General features: G+C 40.4%; 2 protein-coding genes across 2 annotated transcripts in view; one reads left to right on the forward strand and one right to left on the reverse strand.

Annotated features, from left to right (window-relative positions):
- Positions 1-251: 251 nt before the first annotated feature.
- On the forward strand, positions 252-2,987 carry LOC134177831 (protein C-ets-2-like). The gene is made up of 6 exons (XM_062644611.1): positions 252-408; positions 519-714; positions 1,013-1,168; positions 1,317-1,517; positions 1,658-1,912; positions 1,975-2,987. The coding sequence occupies exons 2-6, from the start codon at positions 525-527 to the stop codon at positions 2,583-2,585; spliced, it is 1,413 nt and encodes a 470-aa protein (XP_062500595.1). The 5' UTR covers positions 252-408; positions 519-524; the 3' UTR covers positions 2,586-2,987.
- Positions 2,988-23,378: 20,391 nt separating this feature from the next.
- Positions 23,379-27,795, reverse strand: part of LOC134177329 (uncharacterized) — a 6,406-nt gene continuing 1,989 nt past the window's right edge. Inside the window, exons 5-6 of the mRNA XM_062644103.1 lie at positions 27,749-27,795; positions 23,379-23,510 (exon numbers count right to left, since the gene is read on the reverse strand). The exon at positions 27,749-27,795 is cut by the window's right edge and continues 40 nt beyond it. Of these exons, the coding sequence (XP_062500087.1) occupies positions 23,418-23,510; positions 27,749-27,795 (140 nt within the window). The 3' untranslated portion in view covers positions 23,379-23,417. The remainder of the gene's footprint in view (positions 23,511-27,748) is intronic.

The raw sequence follows: 27,795 nt of genomic DNA on the forward strand, positions 1-27,795 counted from the left end.
CGGCGTCTGCCGTAAATGGCAGAGAACCGTGTGACGCAACACGTTAGGGTCAAAAGTACACCGCCATGTTGTTTACAATGGAGCAGTTCTTACGTAAGTAATTAGCATGAATGCGTCTAGTGTTTCTCCAATTAAGCAAACACCGCAATGTCCAGCCCATAGGCTACACATTCAGTCTATCTGGTGTTACCATCACAGATTCCCTAAATAGTTTACGTCTCGACACAAACCGCAATCGTGCCGTCGCACTCACCAAGTTACGTCATTGTGACGACCTCGAGATAATCCGTCCCACGTTGGCTCGCCGATAAGACAGGGCAGCCTTACAGAGAACTGCTCAGTTGTGCACATCTGTCTGTTGTAGAAACATTAGGTTGCAAACGATAGGAAGTCGCTAGAAGCAAGAAGGTAGGAGGAATCACCGATCCTTCCTGTTTTCAAATGCCTACTGTGCAATCTACTCTCGTATTTCCACATGTCGATTGTGTCTCATGGTGTTTGTTGTCTTAAATTTGTAGGCGTTCATGTATACCGTATCTGAGATGGATTCTCCCAGCCGTGTGCAACATGCTGGATCTTGTCATACTTACGGCTTGTCTGCTAGTTCGGCCAACGTATCACTGACCACTAGAGCGGTGGCGTTACCCGCAGCCTCGTGTCGGATCTCGAGCTCGGGCGCCCCGCAGATCAGCGTGACAATGGACGTGAGTCGAGGTGAGAACCACAGTCGGTGCCTCAAGCCCTGCCCTGTCGTCGTCTGTCTGCTTGCGACTTCGCTATCTGGATCCCCACCTAGGCGACACGCGGGTGGAAGGTGGCGAGATTGCGACAATGGCTTCAATGGAAGTGTGCCAGCATACGTGTTGGTACTCGTGGTCGCCGTCTTTCGGCTTCTTTTCCATTACGTGCGACGAAGCCCGGAAAGCGAATCGGTCACTGCCGCGTGTTGTCACATATCGCGTGTGTTGTCACTTGCTTATTGTCAGTTTCATCATTTTCGTTTCGATTTCAGGACACCACACACCGACAATGTACACCGACGGGCTATTGAGCAGATTCGGCTACGAGCCCCGAGCTCGTCATTCGCAAGTGGGCGATTTGGATTACCTCGTCAGGATGTTATGCGACAACTTTACGTACGAGCGTGAACGAGTCGGCATGGAGCAAGGTACAGTACTCGCTACTCTAGTAAATTAATATCATTCGGCCTTGCATCTCTGTAATTTGCTCGTGACATCGAAAATCTAAGCTAAAGTCGTTGTGTGCTCAAAGTTACTGGTTGAAATTGACGAAACTGTTCTGTTGGAACTTTTCAGATCCAATGAAGTGGTCTGTTTCCGAAGTTCAGATCTGGCTGGCCTGGGCTATACACGAATTTCACTTGGAACGCATCGAACGAGACAACTTCAGAGTAGACGGTCCAACTTTGTGTGCGATGTCGCAACAAGATTTTCTCAGGCGGACTCCACAGTTTATGGGAGATATTTTGTATGCGCACATCCAGCACCTTCGCTCAGGTGAGCTATGATATCATAATCAATGTATTTTAGGAAGAAGGCATCCGTTTGCCTAATTTTACTCCTTATTTTGTAGTAGTCTGTGTTTCTTTAGCTTGCCAGAAACAGATTGACACTGTCTAATTGAATTTTGATTATAGCAAGCGCTTCATCTGTTAGTCAACCATACAGCAGTGCTGATGAGATAGATCAACTGGTACAAACGTTGGTTCCTGAAATCACAGTTAGTGCACACTCTGCTGCTGTGGGCGGTCAGTTGCAACCTCCAGCACCATCTTACAGTCCCGAGACACCACCCAAGTCTCCATCCAATGATGATCTATTACAGTATGAAGACAGGTCATCTCCATCCACAGCAACCAGAACAAATCTTCTTCCTCCTCCTTACAGACAAGGTAAATGTGGAACTTATGATTGTTGATGTGAAACTGTTTCCAATTGGGCATTTTGTTTGCAGTTCCTAGCCCTACTTCATGTGGTAGCTCTTGTCAATCTGGGCTCAGCTCACCTCGAGTCTCACCGTGTGCATCTCCAGCTCCCCCTGGTCCTTCTATGTCGGTACAGGCTGCTATGACTGCTGCGTACACAGAAAGTAGTGGTCCGATTCAACTTTGGCAATTTCTTTTGGAACTCTTGACTGACAAAAAGAACATGGACTGTATTGTGTGGACAGGACGGGAATGGGAATTCAAACTGACTGATCCTGAACTGGTTGCTCAGAGATGGGGAAAGCGGAAAAACAAACCCAAGATGAATTACGAGAAGCTTAGTAGAGGACTTCGATATTATTATGACAAAAACATCATCCACAAAGTTCCAGGGAAACGTTACGTTTACAAGTTTGTTTGTGATCTGGAATCACTACTAGGATGTTCAGCAGCAGAGCTGCAAGCTCGATACAACAGTGATGTAGTGAACATGTTCTCCCACCAGCAATTGCAACAGCCTTTATCTTCTTATAGCTACACCACCTCCCTTCCCTCAGTACCTATGAACAGTCATCCTTACTCATCTTACTGGCAACCTTCATGTCAGACTTCATCTTTCCCAGCCACTTACTACGCATGACCTGCTGGTAAACTCTATGAAGACAAGGGCTTTTCTTTTGAGAAACCATGGCCGGATTGATGTTTCAGTTACAGTGTATATCAAAGTGAAAGATTATTATGTCTTTAATACTAGTGAAGCTTGTTTTTTCACAACAGACTATTATTATAGAGTTTGGAGAGGTCCTGACTGAGCTGTCACCTTGGTGACTTAATTAAGTTTCAACTGAATAGTTGGTTCAGTTTCATTTTCATTTCTGAGCCCAGAGGGCAGATTCAGGGAAGTTGTATGTACTACATGTATATATGTATATGGGCAGATTTGTTACAAAGAGCAAGATGTATAGCTGCATGCATGCAGGTGCTGCACACCCACATTAATTTAAGTTAAATAAAATCATTGAACGCGTGTACACGTACAAAAGTGTGTGGCTGGAGCCGTGGGTAGCCTCATGAGCCAAGCCTTCCGGTTCACTGGCGCGACCTCGCGTGCTGGTCGCCTCCTCGCACGTGAGAGGAGGTGCTTGAGGCGGAATTTGCTCCCTAGAATTGTTAGCCGCGTACGGGAGCAAAGTCCGAGAGTCATTTCGCTCTTCTCGCCAAAAATTATAGTAGAGTCGACCCTTCGAAAGGGAACCCTTGATTCAATTTAGTGCATGTCTTGCGGAGCTCGAGTCAAAATTGCAGTCATCTGGTATCGTCGCTAGGTCGATTCATCTCTCTGTTTTGCTGTAAGGTAGTGGTTATCTAGCCGTGTGCGCCTACTATAGCTACGAGTAGGAGCTATAGGAGTCAATAGCGACACTGTTGCATGCGCTGCATACAACAAATTGTGTACTATTTATTGCAAAGTTATTTCTCCGTGTGCAATTAATTAAATAATATACAATTGATAATAATAAATACAATTAAATAAGTGCAAAATACCGAGGTAATTTAATTATATTTCACAACAACTATACAAGATTTATTAACATGTAAACACTATACAATTAAAGTGACAGCATATGATGTGTGTGTGTACAATATTATCTAGTTGGTATAAACACGTGTACATGACATCATTTAATGCAAACAACATAACAAATTACTAATGCATAGAATATGATGGCTGATGATGACATATTCATAATTCTGCTGGTTGTCACTCAGCTATTATTGAGGTAATCTATTTAGATCTAGCATTGGTTTAAATTAAATTATTAAGCTAATAACTCCTATTTAAGTTGATGGCATCACTGTATCAGTCATTGCGTTGTTGACACTTATAGGTGTATACATTGGATATGGTTTTTGCCAACTGGCATTCTATATTTCAGACTACACACTATGGCATTGGTTGTTATATAATATATGGTTGGTGACATGAATGACAGTTATATAATTAGATACTGGTGTGTGTGGCGTTCGTAGCTCAGTTGGTTGAGAGTTGCATTTGGAGAATACAAACATCCGGGACGTTGAGGTTTCAGGTTTGCGTATGTGTACAGACGTACTTTCCTTGAGCAATATATTCACGCACAATTGCCTCTCTCGACTCAGGAGTATAAATGAGTACCTGGTCTTTGACTGGGGGCGTATGGACTAGGCAGAACATCCCTCAGTATATAAGGGTACGTGTGGACTTGAGGTCCAGTCCCGCGGCTGCGCCAAAATGGCCACACGCATCAAATGGGGTTCATCAGCGCGTCCGAGTAGCGGTAGTCTTGCGTAGCCAGACCTGAACCTTCCCTCAACATTCCGTGTGAAAATGCAAATGGTTGCCAATTCTTGAGAAACATTTCTGCTAGATGTTACTGGACCAACATTTCTCTCTATAGAGCCAAGATCATTTAGTCTGGGAATCAACAAAATCATTGTCTCGACTGCATGGCCAGCACAGAGTCCAACTTTAAATTCTGTTTGTCCGTCCTACTGTATACTGTCTGTTTGCCTGTCTGTCTGTCTTTCCCTATATGTTCATAAATGAATTAAGTTACATACAGGAATATAGCAAGCAAGGCTAAGTATAGTTCGCACTGTCCAACTGCTAAATACAACTTGTCTGTCTGTTTTTATTGACTGTATTAATCAATGAACATTGACTGTATAAATTGATCAATATTGACTGTACATATCTATCAATATTGAATGTATAAATTGATCAATCAATATTGACTGTATTAATTAATGAATATTGACTGTATAAATCAATCAATATACACGTATAGACCGTGAAATCAATTAGTATATTGATTGATTTATACAGTCAAAATTGATTGATATATACAATCAATATTGATCGATATAAAAACAGTAGATTTCTGCCATGCTGATATGGATCTATGTCAATACATGTAGAAACATAACCAGGTGTCAAGTGGGGTCTTTAATATAAGTAAATCGTTGCATAATCAATAAAGTCAGAAGCTGAAGATGAGCAACAAAACTATTCCTTTACAGGACGTTGCAAGAGATGGTATAAAGCCAATGATCTAAAGACACGACTCGAAGTCAATATTCACTGATTAATAGAGTCAATAAAATAGACAGACAGGTAGACAGATAGACAGTGGCATTTATGTCCCTTTAGTTAATTTGCAAGTTGTATATAGCAGTTGGACAGTGTGAACTACATACCTAGCCTTGCTTGCTATATTGTATCAAACTTCATTTATGGACATATATAGAAAGACAGACAGACAGGCAAACAGACAGTATACAGTGGGACAGACAAACAGAATTTAAAGTTGGTCTTTGTGCTAGCCATGCAGACAAGACAATGAGTTTGTTGATTCCCAGACTAAAATGATCTTGGCTCCATATAAAGAAATGTTGGTTTCTTTTTCTCAGCAACATATAGCAGGAAGTGTTTCAAGAATTGGCAACCATTTGTATTTCCACACACACACACACGCACGGACGCACGCATGTACACACACAGTATCTAATTATATAACTGTCATTCATGTCCCCAACCATGTAACAACCAATGCCCTAGTGTGTAGTCTGAAATATAAAATGCCAGTTGGCAAAAAGCACATCCAATGTATACACCTTTAAGTGTCAACAACACCATGACTGATACAGTGATACCATCAACTTACCTAAGAGTCATTAGCTCAACTTAAATAATTAACATAATTTAATTTAAACCAATGATAGCTCTAAATATAGATTATCTCAATAATAGAACAACCAGCAGAATTATGAATATGTCATCATCATCATCCATCATATTCCATGCATTAAATGATTTCATGTACATGTATATGCCAACTAGATAATATTGTACACACACATACCATATGCTGTCACTTTAATTGTATTTTGTTTATCTGTTAATAAATATTTTGTAGTAGTAAAATATAATTAAATTACCTGAGTATTTTGCACTTTTCTAATTGTATTATTAATTGCATATTAGTTAATTGCACACAGGAAATAACTTCGCAATAAATAGTACATAATTTGTTGTATGCAGTGCATTCAACAGTGTCAATATTGACACCTAGGAATTTGATGACTTCCGTGCTGTTCCCATTGGTTTGAATGGAGGCTCTAGAGTGAGGGGGAGCAAAGCGACTAGTGGGGCGGGAGCACCAAGGTCCGACAGCCTTACTGGCGTTTAGACAGGCGGTAGCGTCCGCTTCTATCCTGTCTACGGTCAGTGGAACGAGCAGTTGGCAGTTGGTACGGTGTTACAGCTAGTACACGTACAGTTCGAGATTAATCTAGTTACAAAATGCCCTCCCCACAAGTGGGTTCTGGGGTTGAAGTTAGCTGGGACAGACTTTTTTATAAGTACAATCAGCAAAGACTGCCGGAAAAATAGCATCCGTAACAAAGTAGCTGGTCACGGCTAGATAACTGCCAATGTATAAATAAATTATACATAAATTATAAATAAAATATAACTCGACATGACAAGAGAGAGGCTTGCTTTGCTCGCCAGTTACATTCAAGCTGCAAACTAAAATTTTAGCTAGGCTATGGCACGTGGAGGGTTTGCGCTGTAGACTATAGAGCTATAGTGCTTGTTCAATTAACAGCTTTAATTTCATGCATTCGGTAGTTAGATTTGTCTAGATAGCGTCACTGCTTGTAGTTTCGGCTCTAGTAGGCAGAAATAGCTGGTACTTTGAACGTCGCACTAAACGAGATTAATTGTCTAGAAAGTGATAAATTAAGTTACAAACATGTGCGCATATATGTTGATAAAAATTACAAATTGACATTTAAATGTTTGATCATAAGAGTGACGCTGCATGAATAGGTAATGTTCTATACCCTCGTCCCCAGACTCACATAAGCCTGGCAGTAAATAAAGTGTTCTTTGTCTTCTGTACAGGGACTATTCTGTTCACGGGAACTATTCTGTTCATAGTTGCTTCTATTCTGTTCACCAGGACTATTTTGTTCATGCAATTTGAACCCACCCTAGCGGGACTATTCTGTTCATGGCGACAATTCTGCATGTTCACACTAGCCAGTGTTCATGGCGACTATCCTGTTCACAGGTGGCTATCCTGTTCACGGCAACTATCCTGTTCACGGGCGACTATCCTGTTCACGGCGACTATCCTGTTCACAGCGACTATTCTGTTCACGGCGACTACAACTATTCTATTCACAGCGACTATGTATTCTGTTCACGAGCGACTGTTCTAGCCACTGTTCTGTTCACGGAGTATTCTGTTCATTGTCGACTATTCTGTTCACGTGAACAGAAAAGTCCCCAGTAAACAGGCTAGTCTCCGCTATAGCAGGGACTATTCTGTTTACGGCGACTAGTCTGTTCATGCGCAACTACCCTGTTTACTGCAAGAGATTGTTCTGTTCACGGCGACTATCTGCATGTTCACTAGACATTCTGTTCACTAGCTAGACACTTACCCTAATCTAGCTCTTGCTCAATTTAGCTATCTAGCTAGAACGCTTGGCTGTATGGTACGTGGCTGACAACACTATGATATTGTAGACTCTTCCAATGTGCTCAATCTAACATGGTGGTCCTCTCTGGTGTATACAGATAATAGGAATGTGTGTATTACAACTAATAATTTTCTGATTGTCCATGTGTGATTACGTAATTCCTAGATATCTATACTGTACAGAAAGTTGGCGAGTGGTTGAAAGAAGCTAGTGAGTTTACAGCAACTATAGTGTTTATATAATGCATACTAAGTTGCGTTAGTAACAGGGATGGTTGTAAGCAAGCAGCAGCAAGTCATCTAAGGTAGGGAAATTAATTGAAGATTGAGACTGTGATCTAGCATCACTATTTTCTCGGACACAATAAGCAAGAAATCATTTATATAATATTTAAATTGTGTGTGTGTGTGTGTGTGTGTGTGTGTGTGTGTGTGTGTGTGAATTTTAAATGTACAGTTTTGTATGTCCTTATTTAACTGTGAAATATACTGTACGCCTTCAGTAGGCATAAAATAATTCATACATACGAGTACGATACTATAATATCATTTTATATCATACAGAAATTGCCATCCATTGATCGATGTTAGACACAGATTCCAAAAAAGGTCTAGTGTTTTGAGTGTGGGGGAGTTGCATAGGCTATTGTGTGTCCATCAAAAAAGCACCAAGGCAGAGCGAGTTCCCAACAGCCACAGAAGCAACATTTCTCGGACACCAAATTTGGTGTATCTCATGTCTGAGAAATGTTGCTTCTGTGGCTGTTGGGAACCTGATCTGCCTTTGGTGCTTTTTTGATGGGCACACAATAGCCAATGCAACCTCCCCCACACTCAAAACACTAGACTCTTTTGAATTTGTGTCTAAGATCAATTGATGGATGGCAATTTCTGTATGATATAAAAATATATTATAATATGGTACTCGTATGTATGAATTTCTTCACGCCTACTGAAGGCATACAGTATATTCCACAGTTAAAACAAAGGACATACAAAACTGTACATTTAAAAGTCACATAGACACACACACACACACACACACACACACACACACACACACACACACACACACACACACACACACACACACACACACACACACACAATTTAAATATAATAAAAATGTGTTCTTGTTCGTTGTGTATAAGAAAAATAGTAATCCTAGATCATAGTCTCAATCTTCAATTAATTTCCCTACCCTAGATGACTTGCTGCTGTTTGCTTACCAACACAACTTACTATGCATTGCACTATAATATATATATATATATATATAAACACTATAGTTGCTGTAAATTCACTAGCTTCTTCCAACCAATTGCCAACTTTCTGTACAGTATAGATATCATCCTTATCTAGGATTTACGTAATCACACATAGACAATCAGAAAATTATTAGTTGTAATACACACATTCCTATTATCTGTATACACCAGAAAGAACCACCATATTAGATATCATCTACGTTAATTGGCTTGGTCATGCTGCATGCATGGATGCATAAATAATTCCCAAAGCAGATCAACATCCTTTCCTGTAAACTGGTTTAGCACCAAGTCATCATGGTGAAATAGCATTTTATCTGATCTGAGGACATGAACACTCCAGCAAATGGGTATAGACTACAACGGCGTAGAATAGAGCTGTGTGGCAATTTAACACTTTTCCTATTGTACATACATCTATAAATGTACAGACATGCAGAAGCACAATCCATCATCAGTGACAAAAGAAATATTAATTGTATTTGTAAACAATAAGGCTTCTTTACAGTAAGCTCAGATGTCTCTTAAAGTTTGTTGACTTTCCATGATCTTGCTTTGGAGCGCACTGTTGGTCTCATTGGTGGGTTCACAGACCTCAAGTTGTCTTTCCACCTACCAATTCCAGGCCTGCTGCAGAACATAGCATTATACACGCATCATTCATAACTTTCATAACATTTTAAAAGTAGACTAATAACAAATTCTTCTGTTGAATCAGTGTTGATCCACCCCACTAGCAATCTATTTGCTATACCATACCTCTAATAAGTTGAGTGTAGAACATACAGTTGAGAACCAGGTACATGCAACACTACAATATTACGTATAATAACATGCAGATGACTCTATGCTAGTTGAGCAGTACTTAGTGTGGGTGTACCATCTGCAGTTTAGATGTCAACAAGTGCAACAGCTACAACACACACACACACACACACACACACACACACACACACACACACACACACACACACGCACACACACACACACACACACACACACACACACACACACTATCCAATCTCCTATGCCTACATCTCTTTGCAAACATGCAAAATTTCTAAGCAAGTGATAAAGGTCTAAAAAATTAGTGTTCAGGTGAGATTTATCACAACTTTGAACTGCAAGTAGCTGCTACAGATCATAGTAGTTGTGATACCATGCAGTTTAGTGGTCTATTGCTTTGTTGTAGTATGATTGGTGTTGATTGTTGTGTAGTATCCATTAGTAGTTGGTATTGTTGTTCGCAGATGTTTTCTAATTTTATCAAACAGTTCTCATCTTTTGTAGTGACACCATACAACAGAGTTGTTGCTCATTCCTACGTGTCATTAGCTAAACAGTTGCACGTTGCTACGTTTGCTCATACAGTAGATACTGACCAAATAAATATACCATGCCACATATACTAAAAATTTGATCCACATGGCCAAAATTGGCATCAAATGAGGCCTTTATCAAGTAGTCTTAGTAGAGTACAGTAACAACAATCTTGAAGAAACTTCCTTCTGGTCCAACTTGGTTCTAAAGTTGCTAGTGTGAAAGCGGTATAAGAGCTCAAGAACTACTAGTACACACTGCAGGAAGGTCGCTGCTATTCATTCCTTACAAGGTAAAATATCCCATCGTCTCAAACATTTGCCAATTTAGTGCCAAGCTTTCATTCAGATTCAATCTTAGACAAATAAACAGTAAGTTAGTGGTGCAGTACTCGGCGTGTAACCTCGCAAGACAGGCTCTTCCGTGCAGTCGCTGAGCTAACCGCACATGAATCACACGAGGAAGAGGAGCTTTTGCCGGAATTACTCCAGTGCATTACTCCAGCAATTCCGTAAAAGCTCCTCCTCCTCCTCATGTGATTCGCGTGTGTTTAGCTCAGTAACTGCGTGGAAGAGCTTGACTTGCGAGGCTACTTGGAGTAGGTATTGTCTGAAGGTGGATATATCACTGGGTGACAGTACCTTACATATTATGTAGGGATTGGCCAAATTTGGAAATGGAACCAGATTTTACACCTCCCCATAACAGAGCCTACACAAAATTAATTCTTGAATTCTACTCTTCTCTAGAAAGATGTAATTAGAAGTGTAAGACTTGTTTATGTTGAAGTACTTTAGATTTACACAGTACTTCAGATTTGTAAAGCCAAGCACAAAACAAGAAAAAATTGTTGTCAATATAGGGTTGTGTGACTAATTTTGGTTCTTCTATCTTGCTTATTTTCAGTAAGGATAACTCTAAATTTACAAGACATCTGTCCTTAAAACTTGGCAATATATGTAAAATAACCTGAACTAGTTTCCTTTAATGAAGAAACATTACAAAAATGTAGTTTTGCTGTTTGTAAGTGGTGTAAAAGAAACTAGCAAGTCTTTTCTGATTGGAAGACATTTGAGATCATGTTCAAAAGTTCTCTGAAATGACATGAAAATTTCTGTCACCTGTTGTGCTGTAGCTTCAATAGAGTTAGCTGCTTTTAACTTTGGGCAAGTCACCATACATTAATTATTCCAACACCCAAGAACATGAAAGAAGAGCTGCTGGCTTCCGAGACTTCCGAGGGGATTCACAAAAGGTCGTGAGAAAAACAGTGCGATTTAAAGTTGGTCATTGTTGATGATGTGTCCATGCTATCAAATCTAAATCTAGCCTATATCCGGGCTCGAAATGTAGGTCGTCAAGTCGTCATTTGACGAGTTAAATTTTACAACTGACGACTAACATTCTAGTCTAGGTCGTCAAATGACGACTAGAGCAGACCAACGCTAGTTTGTAATAGCTTTCATGGTATGCAGGCGGATAAATGTACTGTACTGAAACATGTGTTGCTTTGACGCTCACATTCGGACATTTGTCATACAATGACATGTATGAGTAGTACCGCCAGCAGCGCGCCGTACGTTGACAAACTGCTCATATCCCGGATAATGAAATTGGGCATGCAAGAGCCATCTCAGGATTCCGACAAAGTAAAGGCATGAGTTTGACAATGGTAAATCCTGTAGGTTGAAATAGGTAGATATGATTTTAGTAGCAAGAAATGAACAACTTCCGCAATGTGATGTGGAAGTCTGGCTTAAACCCTGCCTTGTTTTGACAAAGAAAGATGGTATGCGTTTAATCGCTAATGCTATCACTATTGTCTTCCTTGCCTCCATGAATATGTCTAGCTCTGTAAAATCTAGCATGTCGTATCCATTGGCTCCGCGGTAATGTGTGTGTCGGTTGCATGCCCTTGTGGGAATACTGCACTGTATGCTTGCACTGCACTGAATTCTAGAAGACCGTATAAAATGGCGGCATACCACTAAACACCATGATTGGTATCAACATGATTTCATAGACTAAAAATTTGAACCTAAAATTTTTGCAAACTCGGCAAATGACGACGACTAGTTGGACCGATTTTTCGAGCCCTGCTATATACATTTGTGTCTTGATGAGGTCCTTACATCTGACAAATGGTTCAATTCAACAAACATCCTCTCCATAGGAGACTTGCTACGACTGCCTCCAGTAAACAGAGCACTTGTCTTTGTGAGGTTTAGTGTTAAAGCAATTGTATGCAAATTCGGTTGCATTACATCAGTAAAATCAGGAAGGACACCATTATTTACAATGAACCAACAATTAACTACCATCAAAATCCAGACCAACAATTCCCTACTGTACTAGAGGATAGAATTTGCAGAGGAAAATTACAAACATAAAGAGCGATTAACTGTTCTGCATTGGACAAATTCACACAGCCTCTTGAATCAGGCTACTCATCTGTCTGTCTACTTTTCACAGATAAGCTTGTGAAGAATTAAACAAACAAATGCTGAACTATCTAAGTTCTCCTACCTTTGAGCAAGTTTAAAGACAAAATTATGAAACCACCTTAACGCATAGATGAAAGGATGCAATCCAAAGTTAGAATAAATAAATAAATAAGGATTGCAACTTGACGCCAGGAGCTCGGTTTTGCTGTTAAAGCCATACAGAGTCATGTTGCATAGAAACATTGACACAAGTTGCCATGGATCTCTCCAACACAGTATTTTGCCCAAGAGCGGTGTACATTGCTTTTTCTCATTTGAGAGCATTGGCTGAAGTGTACATCTGACTTATTTTGATACAATCAGACTGAATGTCTCCAAGAGTTCAATTGCCTGCAACCCTTACACACACCAGACTTGCTCATGATTATCTTTCTGAAGTCAAAGCATTGTGAGTGGAAAGGCTAAATGAACAACTGAGTGTCAGACAGAACTAAAACTTTCCAGTACTGTTCAACAAGCGCAGCTAGAGGGTAGAGTTTCATCTCAACAAATAGCAGACATCAGACCGCAATGACAATGATAGTGCACAGAAAGTCGCTGTGCAAACATCAGTATATACTAGTATATAGTACTAGCTGTCAATAGGATTCTGGCACAGAAACCAAGACTCATCTGAGCACCTCAACCTCAATCTCTGGACAATACACTCCACAAGAAGTAGAACTTCTCTGAGAAGAGCAAGGCACAATTCATGTCACTGGCTCTTTAAGCTATAAAGAATAGAAGAAACAGGCCTTAGCAGTTTTACATAATGTCTGCACTAAAACAAGACTGGACTTTACCATCAGTATTGTTTCTTGTGCAGACATTTACATTCACACTAGAAATGCAGTGTGTGGAGACAAAACCTGCCTATCATTTGCAAAGGAATTGACAGGAATGGAGAGCAATCACAAACTGGTCCAGGTAACCATTGTTAATTATATGGCTCAAGTCCTTACATTTCAAAGTGACTTGAAGCAAAGACCATGAAACACAGCCTTCTTTATTTGAGAACAAGTTCGTTGACAACTTGGGGTACAGATCTAGAATTTTGGCCATCACAACAATGTTTCACATTGATGTAGTTGTTTCTATGTGTTCTGAATGTGATCATTAACTTCACCCCATTCTCGGCTAGATACGTAGTCATGAAGCGAAGTCCTCAAATCAGTTACAACATGCAGACAGAATTAAGGTTTATAATTTATTTCACACAAGTGCCCAAAAATCACTTTGATTGGTTATACCACCTCATTTACTGAAGTAACTCAGCCACAGTTAGTTAGCATCAACACCTAATTATAGTATACTACATATATTAAGGTTGTTTGGATTACTTTTAAAGTCTATTTCTGTTACGTATCAGCATTTGGAATAGAAGGGTGATTCTTTTCCTTGACACACATATCTCTACTTTGTTACATGCAAAGTGCCCTACCATTTGTTGTTACCTGAGGCGTGAAATGCTTAGGTATAGTAGTGCAGGCTGGTCACTTGACCTACGACCAGTTCGACAACCTGCTAGGCAACCACATAACACATGACCAAATATGTGTTCCATATGTTTAATATGGTTGACATGAATCAAGCTGCAAAGCTATGGCACACAAAAGGTTTGCTCTGTAGTGCTTCTATATTCTAGAAAGTACCAATGGCTAGTAAATTTCAATTGTCTGTGTGGGTTGGAAAGACTGGATGACGTCATTGATACCCCAATGTACAACATGTTTCAACTGCATTTGTGCAATTCCTACATTGCTCCTTATTTTTGCAGAAATGATTTTAATTCTAGTGTACTATTGCTGTTAATAGCAGCCATGTAATCTAGAAATCCTACATGGACTAGGGTACCATTATCAAACAACTGTTCTCGCTACCTTGAGCGTACTTTTCAATGTACTAGGCATGATTCCATAAGCATGCCTTTACCAAACACAACGTACTACAATAAGAAATGACTTTGTAACCTATCTTCTCTGATCCTACAGCTATTTGTCTACAGCAAGTGTAGGTGTCAATAATGGGGAAAAAGAGACTATTATCAAACGAATATCTAGCCGTACTCTCATGTCAACTAGGTCTCAAAAAGCAGCAGTCTAGATAATTTAACAACTGCTTTGACTTAATATGTTTTCATGAATGTCCAAAAGTAACAGTGAAGGTAAGCAAGAGTGGTGGCAGGTCGGATTGGTGTCCATTCTAGATATATAGAAACATACGAGAATTGAAGTTAACTGTTTTGTATAAATTGATTCTCACACCTTGAAAGTACAAACCAACACATTTTTCATCGCTAAATGTTGGAGTGTGTGTAACTTGCATTTACGCTAATACTGACACAAACATTCTAGCTAGATTGTCTTATGTAATGCACATGCACTTAGTTAATTATAATTTTCAGACATTATCATGACAACATTGTAAATGAAAGTTGGTATAAAGAACTTGGGTTTTCTTGCTCTAGTGGTATGTCTTAGAATTTGGACTTGTTTTTCTCTCCATCCACATGCAACAGCAGATGAGCTCATGGCACATAATGTTTGTGTCAGTTTTAGCATAATGCAAGTTACACTCCATATTTTAGCAACTAATGAACGAGTTGGTTTGTGCTTTCACTAATTAAGTTGCAAGGTGTGAGAATCAATTTATACTAAACAGTTCACCTGGTTTACTTCAATTCCCGTATCTTTCTATTTCTAGAAAGGTCGCCAGTCTGACTCGTCACTGCTCTTGCTTACCTTCATTGGTACTTTTAGATGTTCATGAAAACATATAAAAGCAGTCGTTGAATGACGTAGACTGCTAGTTTCATGACCTACTTGACATTGGAACACAGCAAGAGATTCCTACAGCATCATACAAATGTACATTGGATGTAATCGTTCTACTCAGCTTGACAGAATTCAAGCTACTTGGAAGGCAAGAAGAGCAGAGATAATGCATTCGATCATCAATGCCACGACACGCCGCTGCTCAATATTGTCACTAACAAGTAACTGTTCAAGACAAGAACCAACAAATTTGAAAGCTGAAGCTCTAAGCTTGCAATTCATATGCCACATGTTAGAGAAATCTTTTGGTCATTTAGACTCAACCCAGTCTCTCTTCGTCTTCGTCATTCTCTGGATTGTCAATCCTCGGCAGAGACAGACTGGTTTCACACCGCCTACCAAACGTCACTAAATGCTTGCGATTATTGCACATCGCATGCCAGCTGCCTTGAGCACATTTCACGTAGTACGGTAATTGCCTTCTTTAGTTTGTTGGACGTGGCATCACGCACGAGCACTTCACAATTGCCAAGAGATCGGCAGAAAGCACCTTAGAGACGGTGGTAAGATATGAGATATGAGGCAGGCAGAGGGCAGTCTGGTTGGAGATCTCAGTAAGATAGCCTAGCTCTACTACCTTCTGTGCAGTAAAGTAAGTCGTAGTTTCAGAATGCCCTATCGCTTTCCGCGCGTGCTCCGATCAATCTACTCATTCTGGCGCGTTTCTTGAACTTAAGCTATGTCAGACGATCTGAGGTGCCTAACGCATCTTCTATGTGATGTACTTAGATTTGAGACGTTCTGATTCGGGCAGGTGGAGGCTGCTGTAGCAACCATGGCCCAAAAATGTCTTCGATTAAATGAAAGACATCAAGCAGGAAGTTCTTGTGTTATGTTCTTCCCACTTTGTTGCTGCCTGGAATAACCTTAGTACTGAGCCCTCTTATATCGCTCATGGAAGACCAAGTAAGCCATCAAACTACTGCAAGCAATAGACTACTTGTGATTAATGAGGCTCATCTGGTAGAGGAGTGGGGATCAACTTCAGACCAGCCTACAAAGAGCTGCAGTGGCTTCCATCAACTTTCTCTGCTCCGGTCATGTTGTTGTCCGCAACAGCCCCTCTTTCTGTCGTTGCTCTTATTACTTCCCATTTGGGTCTAAATGAAGCCTGTTGCTTGATATCTGGAGCACTAGATCGACCTAATCTTTTCTATTCTGTTAGTTTTCCCTAAAGTCTCTCAGCTCTGTGTTCTACTTGTTGTCCTGCGTGCTGTCGTCTGCTTCATCTCTTGAAGATGTCCTTAAAACTTTGATTTTCTGCTCTCCAAAGGTAGTCTGTACAATCTCTATTCTCATTTAGTAAGGAGTTGCAATGAAGTAACAAGAGGTGCTGTAAGGCAATACCATGCAACCATGACAGACAAGGGCCGAACTCAACAATATGAATATACTAAGAATGGAAGAAAAAAGGTGATAGTTGCAACTAGCGCATCTGGCTTGAGAGTCAACATCTCTGATATCAAAGATGTTGTCATATATGGTACCCCACACTGGTTCAGAATTTTCCTCTGTTGTCTGGTCAAGGAGGTCGTCCAACTTTGACTTGATTTGTAAGTCTTGTTGTCAGAGATGGGGACATAAATGACTGTGATGAAGGAATGAAACATTAATATCAGCAATGTCTTGCTTCAGAAAATCCTGCACGACATACTACAGTCTGATGAACACACTGAAGACAACACTTTGTGCTGCTCAGTTTGCGACTCTGTTGTACCAAGAATGTTTGTGCTAATTTCACACTGCCAGTACATGTCCCTCATGGTATAGAACCAGTCAGAACTAAACGTATTTGTGCTGACCAGAAAGTAAATTTAAGGCAAGCTCTTATTCAATTCCGGCACATATGTTGCGACACCTCAACTAGGATCAGAAGATTAGATGGTGCTCTCGCAACTGGATTAATAGATACAATCGTTAAGAACTGTCAAAAAGTTTGTAGTAAACTGGATGTTGAACGGCTGAGTTTAAATAAGGACTTATGTTCCAAGGTTTTCAACATCTTAGCGATGTGTACCTAAATCCAGCTGCTCTTCCAGTATTAGTAATGATACAAGCAGCTTGAGATCTGTTAGACAGGCCTCAACAAGACATGTTCTGGCAGCCATACGTAACTTGGGATCATATGTGTAATTGATCAGTGAAGACTACATTTACTAACATGGTGCACAGCTGTGTCAGCTACATTCTGGCCAGGTTTATACATGTCTGTCAGACTGAGATCTTGTTACTGATTATTAGAGCTGAAGATCATCTAGCATTCCAGCTACTTCATGATTTTCTTGCAGCTGATGTTCTTGGTCAAGTTCGTACGGGCTGGATACTGTAGGGCTCTGACGGAAGACGCAGTCTGATTGTGTGTGGATATGTCACGTGCAATCTTTGTTGCGAGGTCCAGGATGCACTGAATGAATTCGAATCTTGGTCTTAGCGCTTTTTTCGATAGAAATCAACAAACTCCCTGTGTAGCGCTTGGTACAGAAAACGTGTAAGTTGGATTTGGTGCAAATGCAATCAGAATTTGTAGAGAAATGAAAAGGCTAGAAGAGTAAGTTCCATCGGCAAGAAATATTTGATTGCTCTAAGCTTTGCGAAGGACGATGACACATACAGTCTACACAGGACTGGTGTGGGCGTGTGTTCAAATAAACTGGAATGTGTAGCATTTGCTTCATCAAGAAATTTTACACGGGGTAGACCTCTCAAGAGGAAACCCAATGCATAATTTAATAATTTTTTTTACGCAAAACCTTCCCTTTCGCGTGCCGATTGCAGTTACGAACGGACAGAGACGTGGCTGTGTATCGTGAACACACGCACGCACGCACACACATGCACACACGCACACACACACACACACACACACACACACACACACACACACATACACACACACACACACACACACACACACACACACACACACACACACACACACAATTTGAGTTTTATATACACTAGATATGTATAATTGATCCAGTGATGACTACATCTACTAACATGGTGTACAGCTGTGTCAGCTAAAATCTGGCTAGGTTTGTAAATGTCTGTCAGACTGAGATCCTAGATAGCTGTTACTGATTATTAAAGCTGAAGATCATCTTAGACTCGTACCCAGTCCTCCTCCTCCTCGGGCACGCTCCACGTGTTTTGGCACGTGCTTTTTGTTCCACTTGCCAGGAGAAGAACTGGTAACATATTATGACATGTGAAGAACTAGGTCTTCACGTGGTAGGTTTTCGGTGTGTTGATTGGTCAAAACTGCAACGCGAGACGAAAAAATGTTGTTACAAAGGCATGCATAGAATCCTATTAGAATGAATTGAGTGCCAATTACCTTAACAATTAGACGGTTATTAGCAATTGTTGTCGCCACGCAAGGTGCAAGGTCATTAGTGTCTCTGCAGTGGACATCATGACAAGGACGTCTTCTCCAGCCAGAATTGACAGAGATGTCTCTAGCTGGTCAGTACGAAGTGAATGGTAGCCAATAGACAACAGGAGCACGTACAAAGTGCATTCGCTACCGCTAGATAGTGAAGCTACAATGTTCATGAAGCAAGGTTTTCGCTCATCACAACGAAAACAATCTACTTTGTAACTCTAATTTCTGAACAGTCCTCGAAAGAGCGTAAAGCTTTGTGTTTTTTGTGTTGGCTGGTGAGGTTTAGCATAGTACTCTCGTGAGACTAATTACTCAACACCATATTATCAGTGGAGGTGGCAACAATTCACAGCATTGGTTTCTAATTAAACTAATAAAATAAATGGTCACATGACATAATATGTTAGCAGTCCTTCTTCTGGCATTTCAGCCACTTCATGATTTTCTTGCAGCTAATGTTCTTGGTCAAGTTCTAGTTCAGGTTTATGCAGAAACTTTGTTATCCACTGTTTGGTAACAGCTTTATGATAGCCTTTACTCATAGGGTTAGTGAATGGTTTTTGTAAAGGCAGATTCCTTCCTGGTTGTTTGCTGGTGACTTAGTGCTGCCTGAGGCTTGTTACCATGAGCATGACACCTGAGTTGGATGTTGCACAGGTATGATGACCAGAACAGAAAGGAAATGATCACAAACAGTAACGGCATTATGCAGCAGTTGTACTGCAAGATTGATAACCCTTAGATGGTGACTGGTGATTTTGCTGCTAGAAGCTCTCAACACATTTGTGATCACCAAGTTATGGTGCTCTACTGCCATGTCTACGATGCATGCTCAAGAAATTATTCTGCTTGTTAAAATCATTTAGCATCTGGTATAACACTTGATCTGTGGACAATGCTGTGCAGATGTGATAATGAGGAGGGGTTATCAGGTGTGTCCTAGAAGAGCAGACATATCACCTTCAGGCATTCCCAGAGGAAATGAAGTTCCCTGGGCTCTCCTAGGCCCAACTTAGCCTATGAACTGGATTGAATGCAACCCATCTTCTTCGTGTTCCTCTGATGGTGACACAGGTAGCTTGGTCACTAGTGACACATTGCTATATATAGCCATCAATGTCTAGCCGACTTTGGAAGTCAGCAAGGATGGTGACATTGTTGTCAATTAAGCTACAGTCAAGTTCCACTAGTGGCATTGAATGTATCACTGATCTTACGGGTTGTTTTTATGGCGAGGATTACTACTTGGAGACAGCTGATGACAACATTTGAACATTTTGACAATCACGCTTTTGATGTATCACTTTCCTCAAAAAAGAACTCATCAACATTCGAATCTGGGAGCAGAGCATGAGGGTCCAAATCTGACCGTCAACCTTGTGGAGAAACAGCTGTTGCAAGAAGTTCCTGTAAAAGTGGGTGAACTACTTTGACTGCTATTCTTGTTGTTAAATCCCACGACTCATCATGCCTGCCTGTTCGTTCATGTGCAAATCCTTTTTGTGGATGTTGGCATTATCATAAGGCTACAACCTACACACCAAATTGGAGATCTGTGCTGGAATCAATTGCCTTAGCTGTGTCCTCCATTGTTCAAAGCAGCTCACTGTATGAAATACTGACTCCAAGATGGTTGAGATCTGTGATGACCTGTTTGCCAACTGCTTGCACAACTAGCATCAAACCAATAAGCAACTGATAGCCATTGACTGACTCACTGTCTTTGTGTGCAAGGACACATACAGCAGTTAGGCTGTGGATGTCTTGAACCCTACATCTGGTTGTTGCCATGGGATCAATTGATTGACAAATCTTCAAAAATAAGTTCGTAAAGTGAGGCGCACTTTGGGATAACTGTTGTTGCAAGACCTTGAACAAAAAGTCTTCATGTAAGAGCCTTTGTCAGATTGGTCAATAGCAATAGCTGTTAAAGAACCTTGTACCTGTCTGAGACTAACTAACTCAGCATCCAGTTGGTCTCTGATGGTTTCCAGTGCAACGATAGGTCTTCCTGCAGTTGTGGGTATACGTCTTTCTCTGTCGTCAGCTTCTGCTCTGGTGGAGCTGCTGCTACGGCAGATAATTGTTTTATGAAAGCTTTCTTCTAGCTGCTGCTGGAGTTGTGCTATTTGTATCTTTGCCTGTTGTGTTGAAAGATACAGCTGTTCCAAAATCATAGCAACTTCTTGGTGCATTACTTGCAGCTGTTTCTGTAAAGATGAGGTTTGCTGATGGCTGTCAGCTAGTTGTCTTTGTATGCTGTCACCTGTCCTTGTCTCTCTTCCTCTTGCCTTTGTAGCTGTAATTGTTTTGATGGCTGTCCCTCAGTTGCTGTTCAAGTTCTGACTGATCTTGTTGGATTTATTTCAGTAGTTGATGAAGTTCTTGCTGCACTGCTTGGCCATGCTCTTGTTCTGACTTCAGCTTCTGTATTTCTCATAGCAGATCAGCTTCCTGCTGCTGAACTATAATTTGGTGAACTCCCTAATCTGCTTGTAGACGCTGGCAATTGGCTGTTTGCTGTTTCTAGTAATTGAGCTTGCAAGGTTGACTTGACTCTGAGATACATCTTGGAAGGTTTCATCTACCAGATGACTGTCCTGGCTTCTGGATGGCACCTTTCTCTTTCAGCCAAAATATTTATAAACGTTTCTGACTTTGATTTTTTCTTTGGAAGTTGAGGCCAAACACGTCTCTTACTAAATTTACCAATAGCTGTTTGTGCCATCATTGACCTGCTCTGACTTTGCAGTAGACCATTTATGTCTTCCTTAATGTCCATGACTGAAATGCTATCTGTCTCGTAGTTTTCTGTGAACCTGTGTATTGTCACAAGTAAAGATTCGAAAGAACTTGGATGCTGAAACTAGCTCACCACTCTCTGATATCTGTGAGGCAAATGGATAAGTGGTCTTCTTGAGCGGTTTTGTCCCATTCCATGGTGCTTGTTCATGTCAGACTAGTAGAATAACTACAGCTACTCGCCTGTTGCTAGAACAATGAAGTCTGGTGAGATCATTGACCTTGAATCACGTGTAACGACTGAGATCGTCTCTAGAGGACACCACTAACTTCCTGCTTGCTTGAACTATATACCAATTGTTGCATGGATAGCTCTCCAGCAAACAACAGCAATGGTTTAAACAAGAAGCAACCGAGAGGCAGTTCATGAGTTGCATTTGAAGTGTAAGCAGTGCCTGCATGCATGCAAGGTCTTTGACAGTGCTAAATTAGCTAACAATGTAGTGTTCACTGCTTGGTTTACATTATGCAGAAATTGTCGGCACCCGGGAGCTGTTTATTGGAACAATATACGTCTGATAAACTCTGCGTCGTTGTAAATACTGTTAAAGAGTGCACTAGTGGCAAGCACTTAGTGCACTTAGTGACGTCAGTAGGCAGTCTGAAACCAGTCTCCCTCCGCCGAGGATTGACAATCCGGAAAATGACGAGGGCGGAGAGAGACTGGGTCGAGTCTATCATCAAACAGACGTGGACGTTCAATATTAGTGTCTTTTCCCCCAGTCATTGGCGCATCCACTCGCTGTACAGTGCAGACAAATAGCTGTAGCATCATGAAAATAGGTTGCAAAGAGTCGTTTCCAGTATGTTGTGTTGGTAAGAATATGCCTATCCAATAATGTATAGTACATTAGAAAGCATGCTCAGGTTAGCAAGAACAGCAGTTTAATAATGGTAGGCATTCAGTAATTGTTACGGAACCCTATATCAGTATCCTACTTTTTCCATCATTTATAGAATACAAACTATTCATCTTTGTCAAGTCCAAAGTACAACACCTCAAAACTAAAAATGCATACACATAGCCAGTGATGCAAGTAACCTCATCAGTAGTAAAATTGCCTTGCATGAGCAGAACAAAAAGATATGGTGATCATGCAGTTTCTCAGAGTCAGACGACTCCTTTCTCATTATCTCTTTGGTGGGGAGACAGTCTGGTATGGTTCCTTTTGTTCTGCTCCACATCTAACGATGGAGACTAATGGTCAATTAATAAGCTATTGATGACAGATAAAGGCAAATATGTCAGTGATTGTAGGAACAATGGTATTTATCTTGTACACCATTGCCCAGTCTAGTGTGCCTCTAGTTCAGCTGTAGCCAACACTTTTGCACAACTTTGAGGAAAAGCGGTGCTGACCTACCGTTCTCTACTCATGATGTGTAGAAATGGTGAACAGATTGTCGTGAAATTTGTATGCTTGTGATGTCGCACTTCTAGCTGTTCACTGTTTCTACACGTCATGAGCAAAGAACGACAAGTCGGCATCAGTTCTCCTCAAAATAGTGCTAAAATGTTAGCAATAGCTGAACTAGATGCAAACCAAACTATGCAACAGTGTATAAAATGGATGCCGTTGTTCTCACAATCACTGACCTATTCGCCCTTATCTGTCCTCAATAGCTATTAACTAACTTTAAGCCAATTAGTCCCCATCATTAGATGGAAAGCAAAGATGCTGACACCAAAGAACCATATGAGATCATCTTCCCGCCAAACAGATAGCAAGAGTTAAGTATTCAAGCTACAAAAGACTTACTGGCCATGCACTTTGATAATGCCAACATTGAATCAATGAAACTATTATCAGGTATCAAAAAACATTATTAAAACAGCAAAACACACAGTTCACCAAAAAAGTGACAGAAAATCAAACCTTCTCATTTCACTAAGTGCCTTCTTCCTCTTCCTCTTGGGAGTTAGAGACTGTGACAATAGATCCTAAAGCCACCAACAAAACAGCCAAATAATAAACATATTTAAAAATCGAGACTAAATCAGGCAAGAGTGAATTAAATTACTAGTTGATGGTAAAGCTTCATGTAGTGTGCATTGTTTACGCACACTGTTGACATATATGGGTATTGTAATAATGCAGTTATTGTTGCTGTTACTACGTAACTGTTGCCCCTGCATGGCTTTTGCTTTCTTATTTGAATAAGAAAATGGAAAGCATGCAGGACGTTTCTTAGAAGTCACTGGAAATTCAAAGCTATTACCTCTTTTGATGGCAGCTGGGGAAAAGCCAGCTACCCAGACGTATGAGCAACTGACCAAACTCTATGTAAGGTGAAAGTTGCTAAGCTGCTAGCAATAGCTGAAAGGCTTACAAGCTGTTATTCTGAGTATATGGCAGCAGTGCACTAGATGTCTAAACACTATGAATTTGGTGATGGCCTAGATGAACATCTAGAGATTAGTTTGTCTCAAGTATTACAAACGTGGCAACACAAAAAAGCTACTGGTCAAATCTTAATTGGCATTACGAAAGAATGATTATGAAGATCACAACATGAATGGAAACTGCAGACAAACCGGCTACTCACTTGCACAATTTCCCAAAGAGATGGGTCTACACCAGAGAACACCATAAATACAATAGCAATACAGCAAACAGCAGTCCAGCAAGTGCTCCATAAAAACCCTGCCACCAAGTCAGACAAGTCCCCGTGTTATGAATGTGAAAGATCTGGTCATGCATCTGACAAATATTGGCATAAGAACAAAGCTTGCCATAAGTGTGGAAAAAAAGAGTTACATTGTTAGAGCAAGTTGTGGCAAAGCAATCAGCATGAGTGACAAGAAGGCACATACAGGTAGCATCAAGATTCTAAAACTTTCACACACAAGTATTCATTCTGACTCTGAAGACAGCAGAAGTGACTGGCCAGGATTTTAGAAAAGAGTAGTACAACCATCATCTTTAAAACCATACCCACATGAACCACGCTCATGTTATGTAAAGATATATCTACTGTACACTGCCAACTTCAAAGTGATAACCCTATACATTTCCTGCACAGTTTGCACATCATAGTTTGTAACTTTCCAGTCTCTTGCCATTGTATGCAGAGAAACAATTCAGTACACACGTGAGGTTAAACGCAGACATGACAAGAAAGTTTGAGTGCAAGAACTTCGTCAGTGGTCTCCTGGCTTGGTTATCTAATCATTTGATCAGACTCATCTTCATTGACGACTTGCCCATTGGGGATGACAGCATCTTGTACTGCCTATTCTACAGCAGAGCATGAAGTGAAAATCTCTGGATATCTCTTGACACATTGGAACTCAGGCTGTTTTGTGACAATCATGTCTCCAGCCAGTCTTTCTCCTACTGGGGGAAGATGACCAGCTGGACAATTGAGCCTACTATTATCTTCAAGCTTCTCATGGATCATTAATTAATACCATCAGTGGTGTCAGAATGTGACATACTTAAGACGACTGGTGGATCTTGTTTATCAAGGGCAGCTCCATGTCATCGTAAAGAACAATGTTCTACCTACAGCCAACAAATCCAGTATGCCACTGCATAGAGTTGAGTACTATAGTATGTTGAACAATTGATTACCTTACTTAGACTAGGAACCAAGTGCTCTTTGTTTACAGTAATGGCAAGTCTGACCATCAAACAACTTTCTGACCACGTACAGTTGGCTTGCATTTTACTGTTCACTGCTGAAGACCTTGACATGATCATTGCTGCTTGTACTGCTCCTGGAAATTGCTACACAAATCCAGCTGAGCAATGTATGACACCTTGAACTTATGATGCGCAATTGCTCACTTGCAAAAGTCAAAGTTGACGAACAGCAAGCTACTGTGACTCTGCTTGGCCACAGTCAGTAGACCATGTGTGAAGAATTGTTGAGAGTATTCAGTCATGTCATGTATAGTGAGTGACGAGTGAAGGTACATATAATCCAGCTAATGAGAAAGTCATTGCTCTATTTACGTTAAGGCCTCTGCCATTGGCTCGTCACTCATTACAAGGTGCCACACCACACTGTATCATACTATGGCAGAGCGGCAGCCAGACAGGTAGAACTGATTCTCTTTAATACGGTCTGACTGGTAGCAAGAAGTGATGCAGACGTGTCACCCAATTAGCAACAAGCAAAATCATGCAATTGCCCACCACAATTGCAGTGTAAACAAACAAAAGTTTTCTCTCTTTTTCTCATAGCAGACACAAATACAGAATTTCTTCATCATGAATGCGCATTCTGATTTGTCACGTGAAGATGAAATATGGAAAATGCTGCTAATTGTGAACACAGCCAGACGATGGGTGACAGGTGTCTGGCACGTAGATACTGTAAACCAGCCTTATGTCTGTTAACTAAAAAATGTGCCACACCCTTGGTGTGAAACAGTATTTGTGTTTGGTTGTACGTGGCAACCACGAACAATGGACAAACCACTAACCAGAACTGCCAAATGTTCATAAAAGAGTTCTTACTAGAACAGTGTAAGTCACGTTTGCACTTACCACGTCCTATATGGGAACCTAACACTGCATAAACAAGAATGATATTTATGTCCCATATGTGATAACTGTCATTACTATACTTTGACAACTACAGACTATATATAGAATTTGTGGTCACAAGAAAAGACAGTCACTTTGTACAATTTTAGATAGAGTTAAAAGGAAACTAGCCACTAATTTATAATTCTTTGCAACAATACTATTGTTGTTTTCGGTATATAGGCTCATACCTGTGGAAACAAGGCTACAGTGTAAACACAGCTTCAATTACTAGCAAACAAATTAGGATGACAGTTGTCCATGTGTGACCAATTGAAAGCTAGAACTTAAGAGCAGTTGTCAACTAAAGTCTGGTCATGCAGCTCACGTTTGGAGTAAGTAGAGTTGCACAGTTGATTAGTTATAATATCTCTGTAACGGCACATCGGATCTCCACCAAATTTAAACTGCCTGTTCCTGGCGTTGGACGGTATGTGTGCAGCATGTCGCTATTGCAAGCGACGTTGATAAAAAAGCAAGATATTCTTTACGTATATCAGGGTCCTTGAAAATTATGCCTCCCTACGTTTGCCCATGTATGCACATCAAATATCAGCCCCGTTTGATACACCTGTTCCTGCAATGGCAGCAACATCTTTGAAGTGACGACACAAAGTGACTGTCGAACTAGGTCTTTGTTCATGTCCCACATAAATTACATTTTGACGTTTGTTGTCATACATCACATTCCATTGACGTCTTCATGGCACCTTCTACAAAAAAGAAACTCGCTAGAAATGTCGAAAACAACACCGAAAACGGGTAACGTTTCTCAATTTCTTAGAAACTGTATAATGCATAAAACTATGCTTGGGCAAGTTTCTTACGGCGACTAGAGCAAACGTGCATCATTGGGAACATGTGCTAAATAAACTCCATCTTAACAGATTGTGATCTGTGACATGTTTATGCCAATTGAACCCGCGTCCAGTTGTTTGAATTTCTCTGGAATGGCTCATCACATCTCCACCGACAACATGCATGGAGCGTGTCGTTTATCGCCAGGACGTCAAAAAAGGCACAATATTTTTGCATATATCCGGGTCTTTAACATCCCATTCAATGATATCCCGTTCTGAGATTGATTACCTCAAAGTAGAATATATGGCGTTACAGATCTAGTTCTTTGCCCGGGTTCATTGCATTATGGATTTTTAGTTAATATCCTCTTGAAGACAAAATAAAATTTTTTTTAAGCCTAAAATGTTTACAATTTGGTCATGTCTCCAATAAAATGCTTTAACTTTGTTTAACACTAAATTCAAACAGCTTTTGCTAAACCTGGTTCATATGTAGTTAGCTCAAGCAAACAAGTTTAACTGTCTTGTGATGAAATGTGTGCCAGGGTAAAAATAGATCCTGACTCATTTCACTTTCATTTTGCTCTGTTTTTTCTACAATTTTAGCACTGCACTCCAACGCTCTCTCATACGCTGCCATCCATAACTTCTCCATATAATACCTAGTTAACAAGTCTCGGTGAGTGTAAAGTTTCCAGACTATCAAACATAGGTAGAGATGCTTCTTTTTCAAACATGTTTTAAGTTAATTAAACTAGTTTAGACAGTGACTGGAGCAAGTGAAGACATGCCCTAATGCTCTAAATCTCTTATAGCTAGGTCAGACAATAATAAGATCAACTTACCAGCTCCTTTGCTTTCTTTTGTCGTTCCTTTTCCAACTTTCTAATGT

The sequence above is a fragment of the Corticium candelabrum genome, chromosome 3, assembly GCF_963422355.1.
Source record: "Corticium candelabrum chromosome 3, ooCorCand1.1, whole genome shotgun sequence".
Lineage (NCBI taxonomy): Eukaryota > Metazoa > Porifera > Homoscleromorpha > Homosclerophorida > Plakinidae > Corticium > Corticium candelabrum.

Excerpts from the sequence above, each read along its gene's own strand:
- LOC134177831 (XM_062644611.1), top strand. The coding sequence starts at position 525 with ATGTATACCGTATCTGAGATGGATTCTCCCAGCCGTGTGCAACATGCT. Across the intron at positions 1,169-1,316 it reads ACGAGTCGGCATGGAGCAAG|ATCCAATGAAGTGGTCTGTT; the intron begins GTACAGTACTCG and ends GGAACTTTTCAG. Across the intron at positions 1,518-1,657 it reads CATCCAGCACCTTCGCTCAG|CAAGCGCTTCATCTGTTAGT; the intron begins GTGAGCTATGAT and ends TTTTGATTATAG.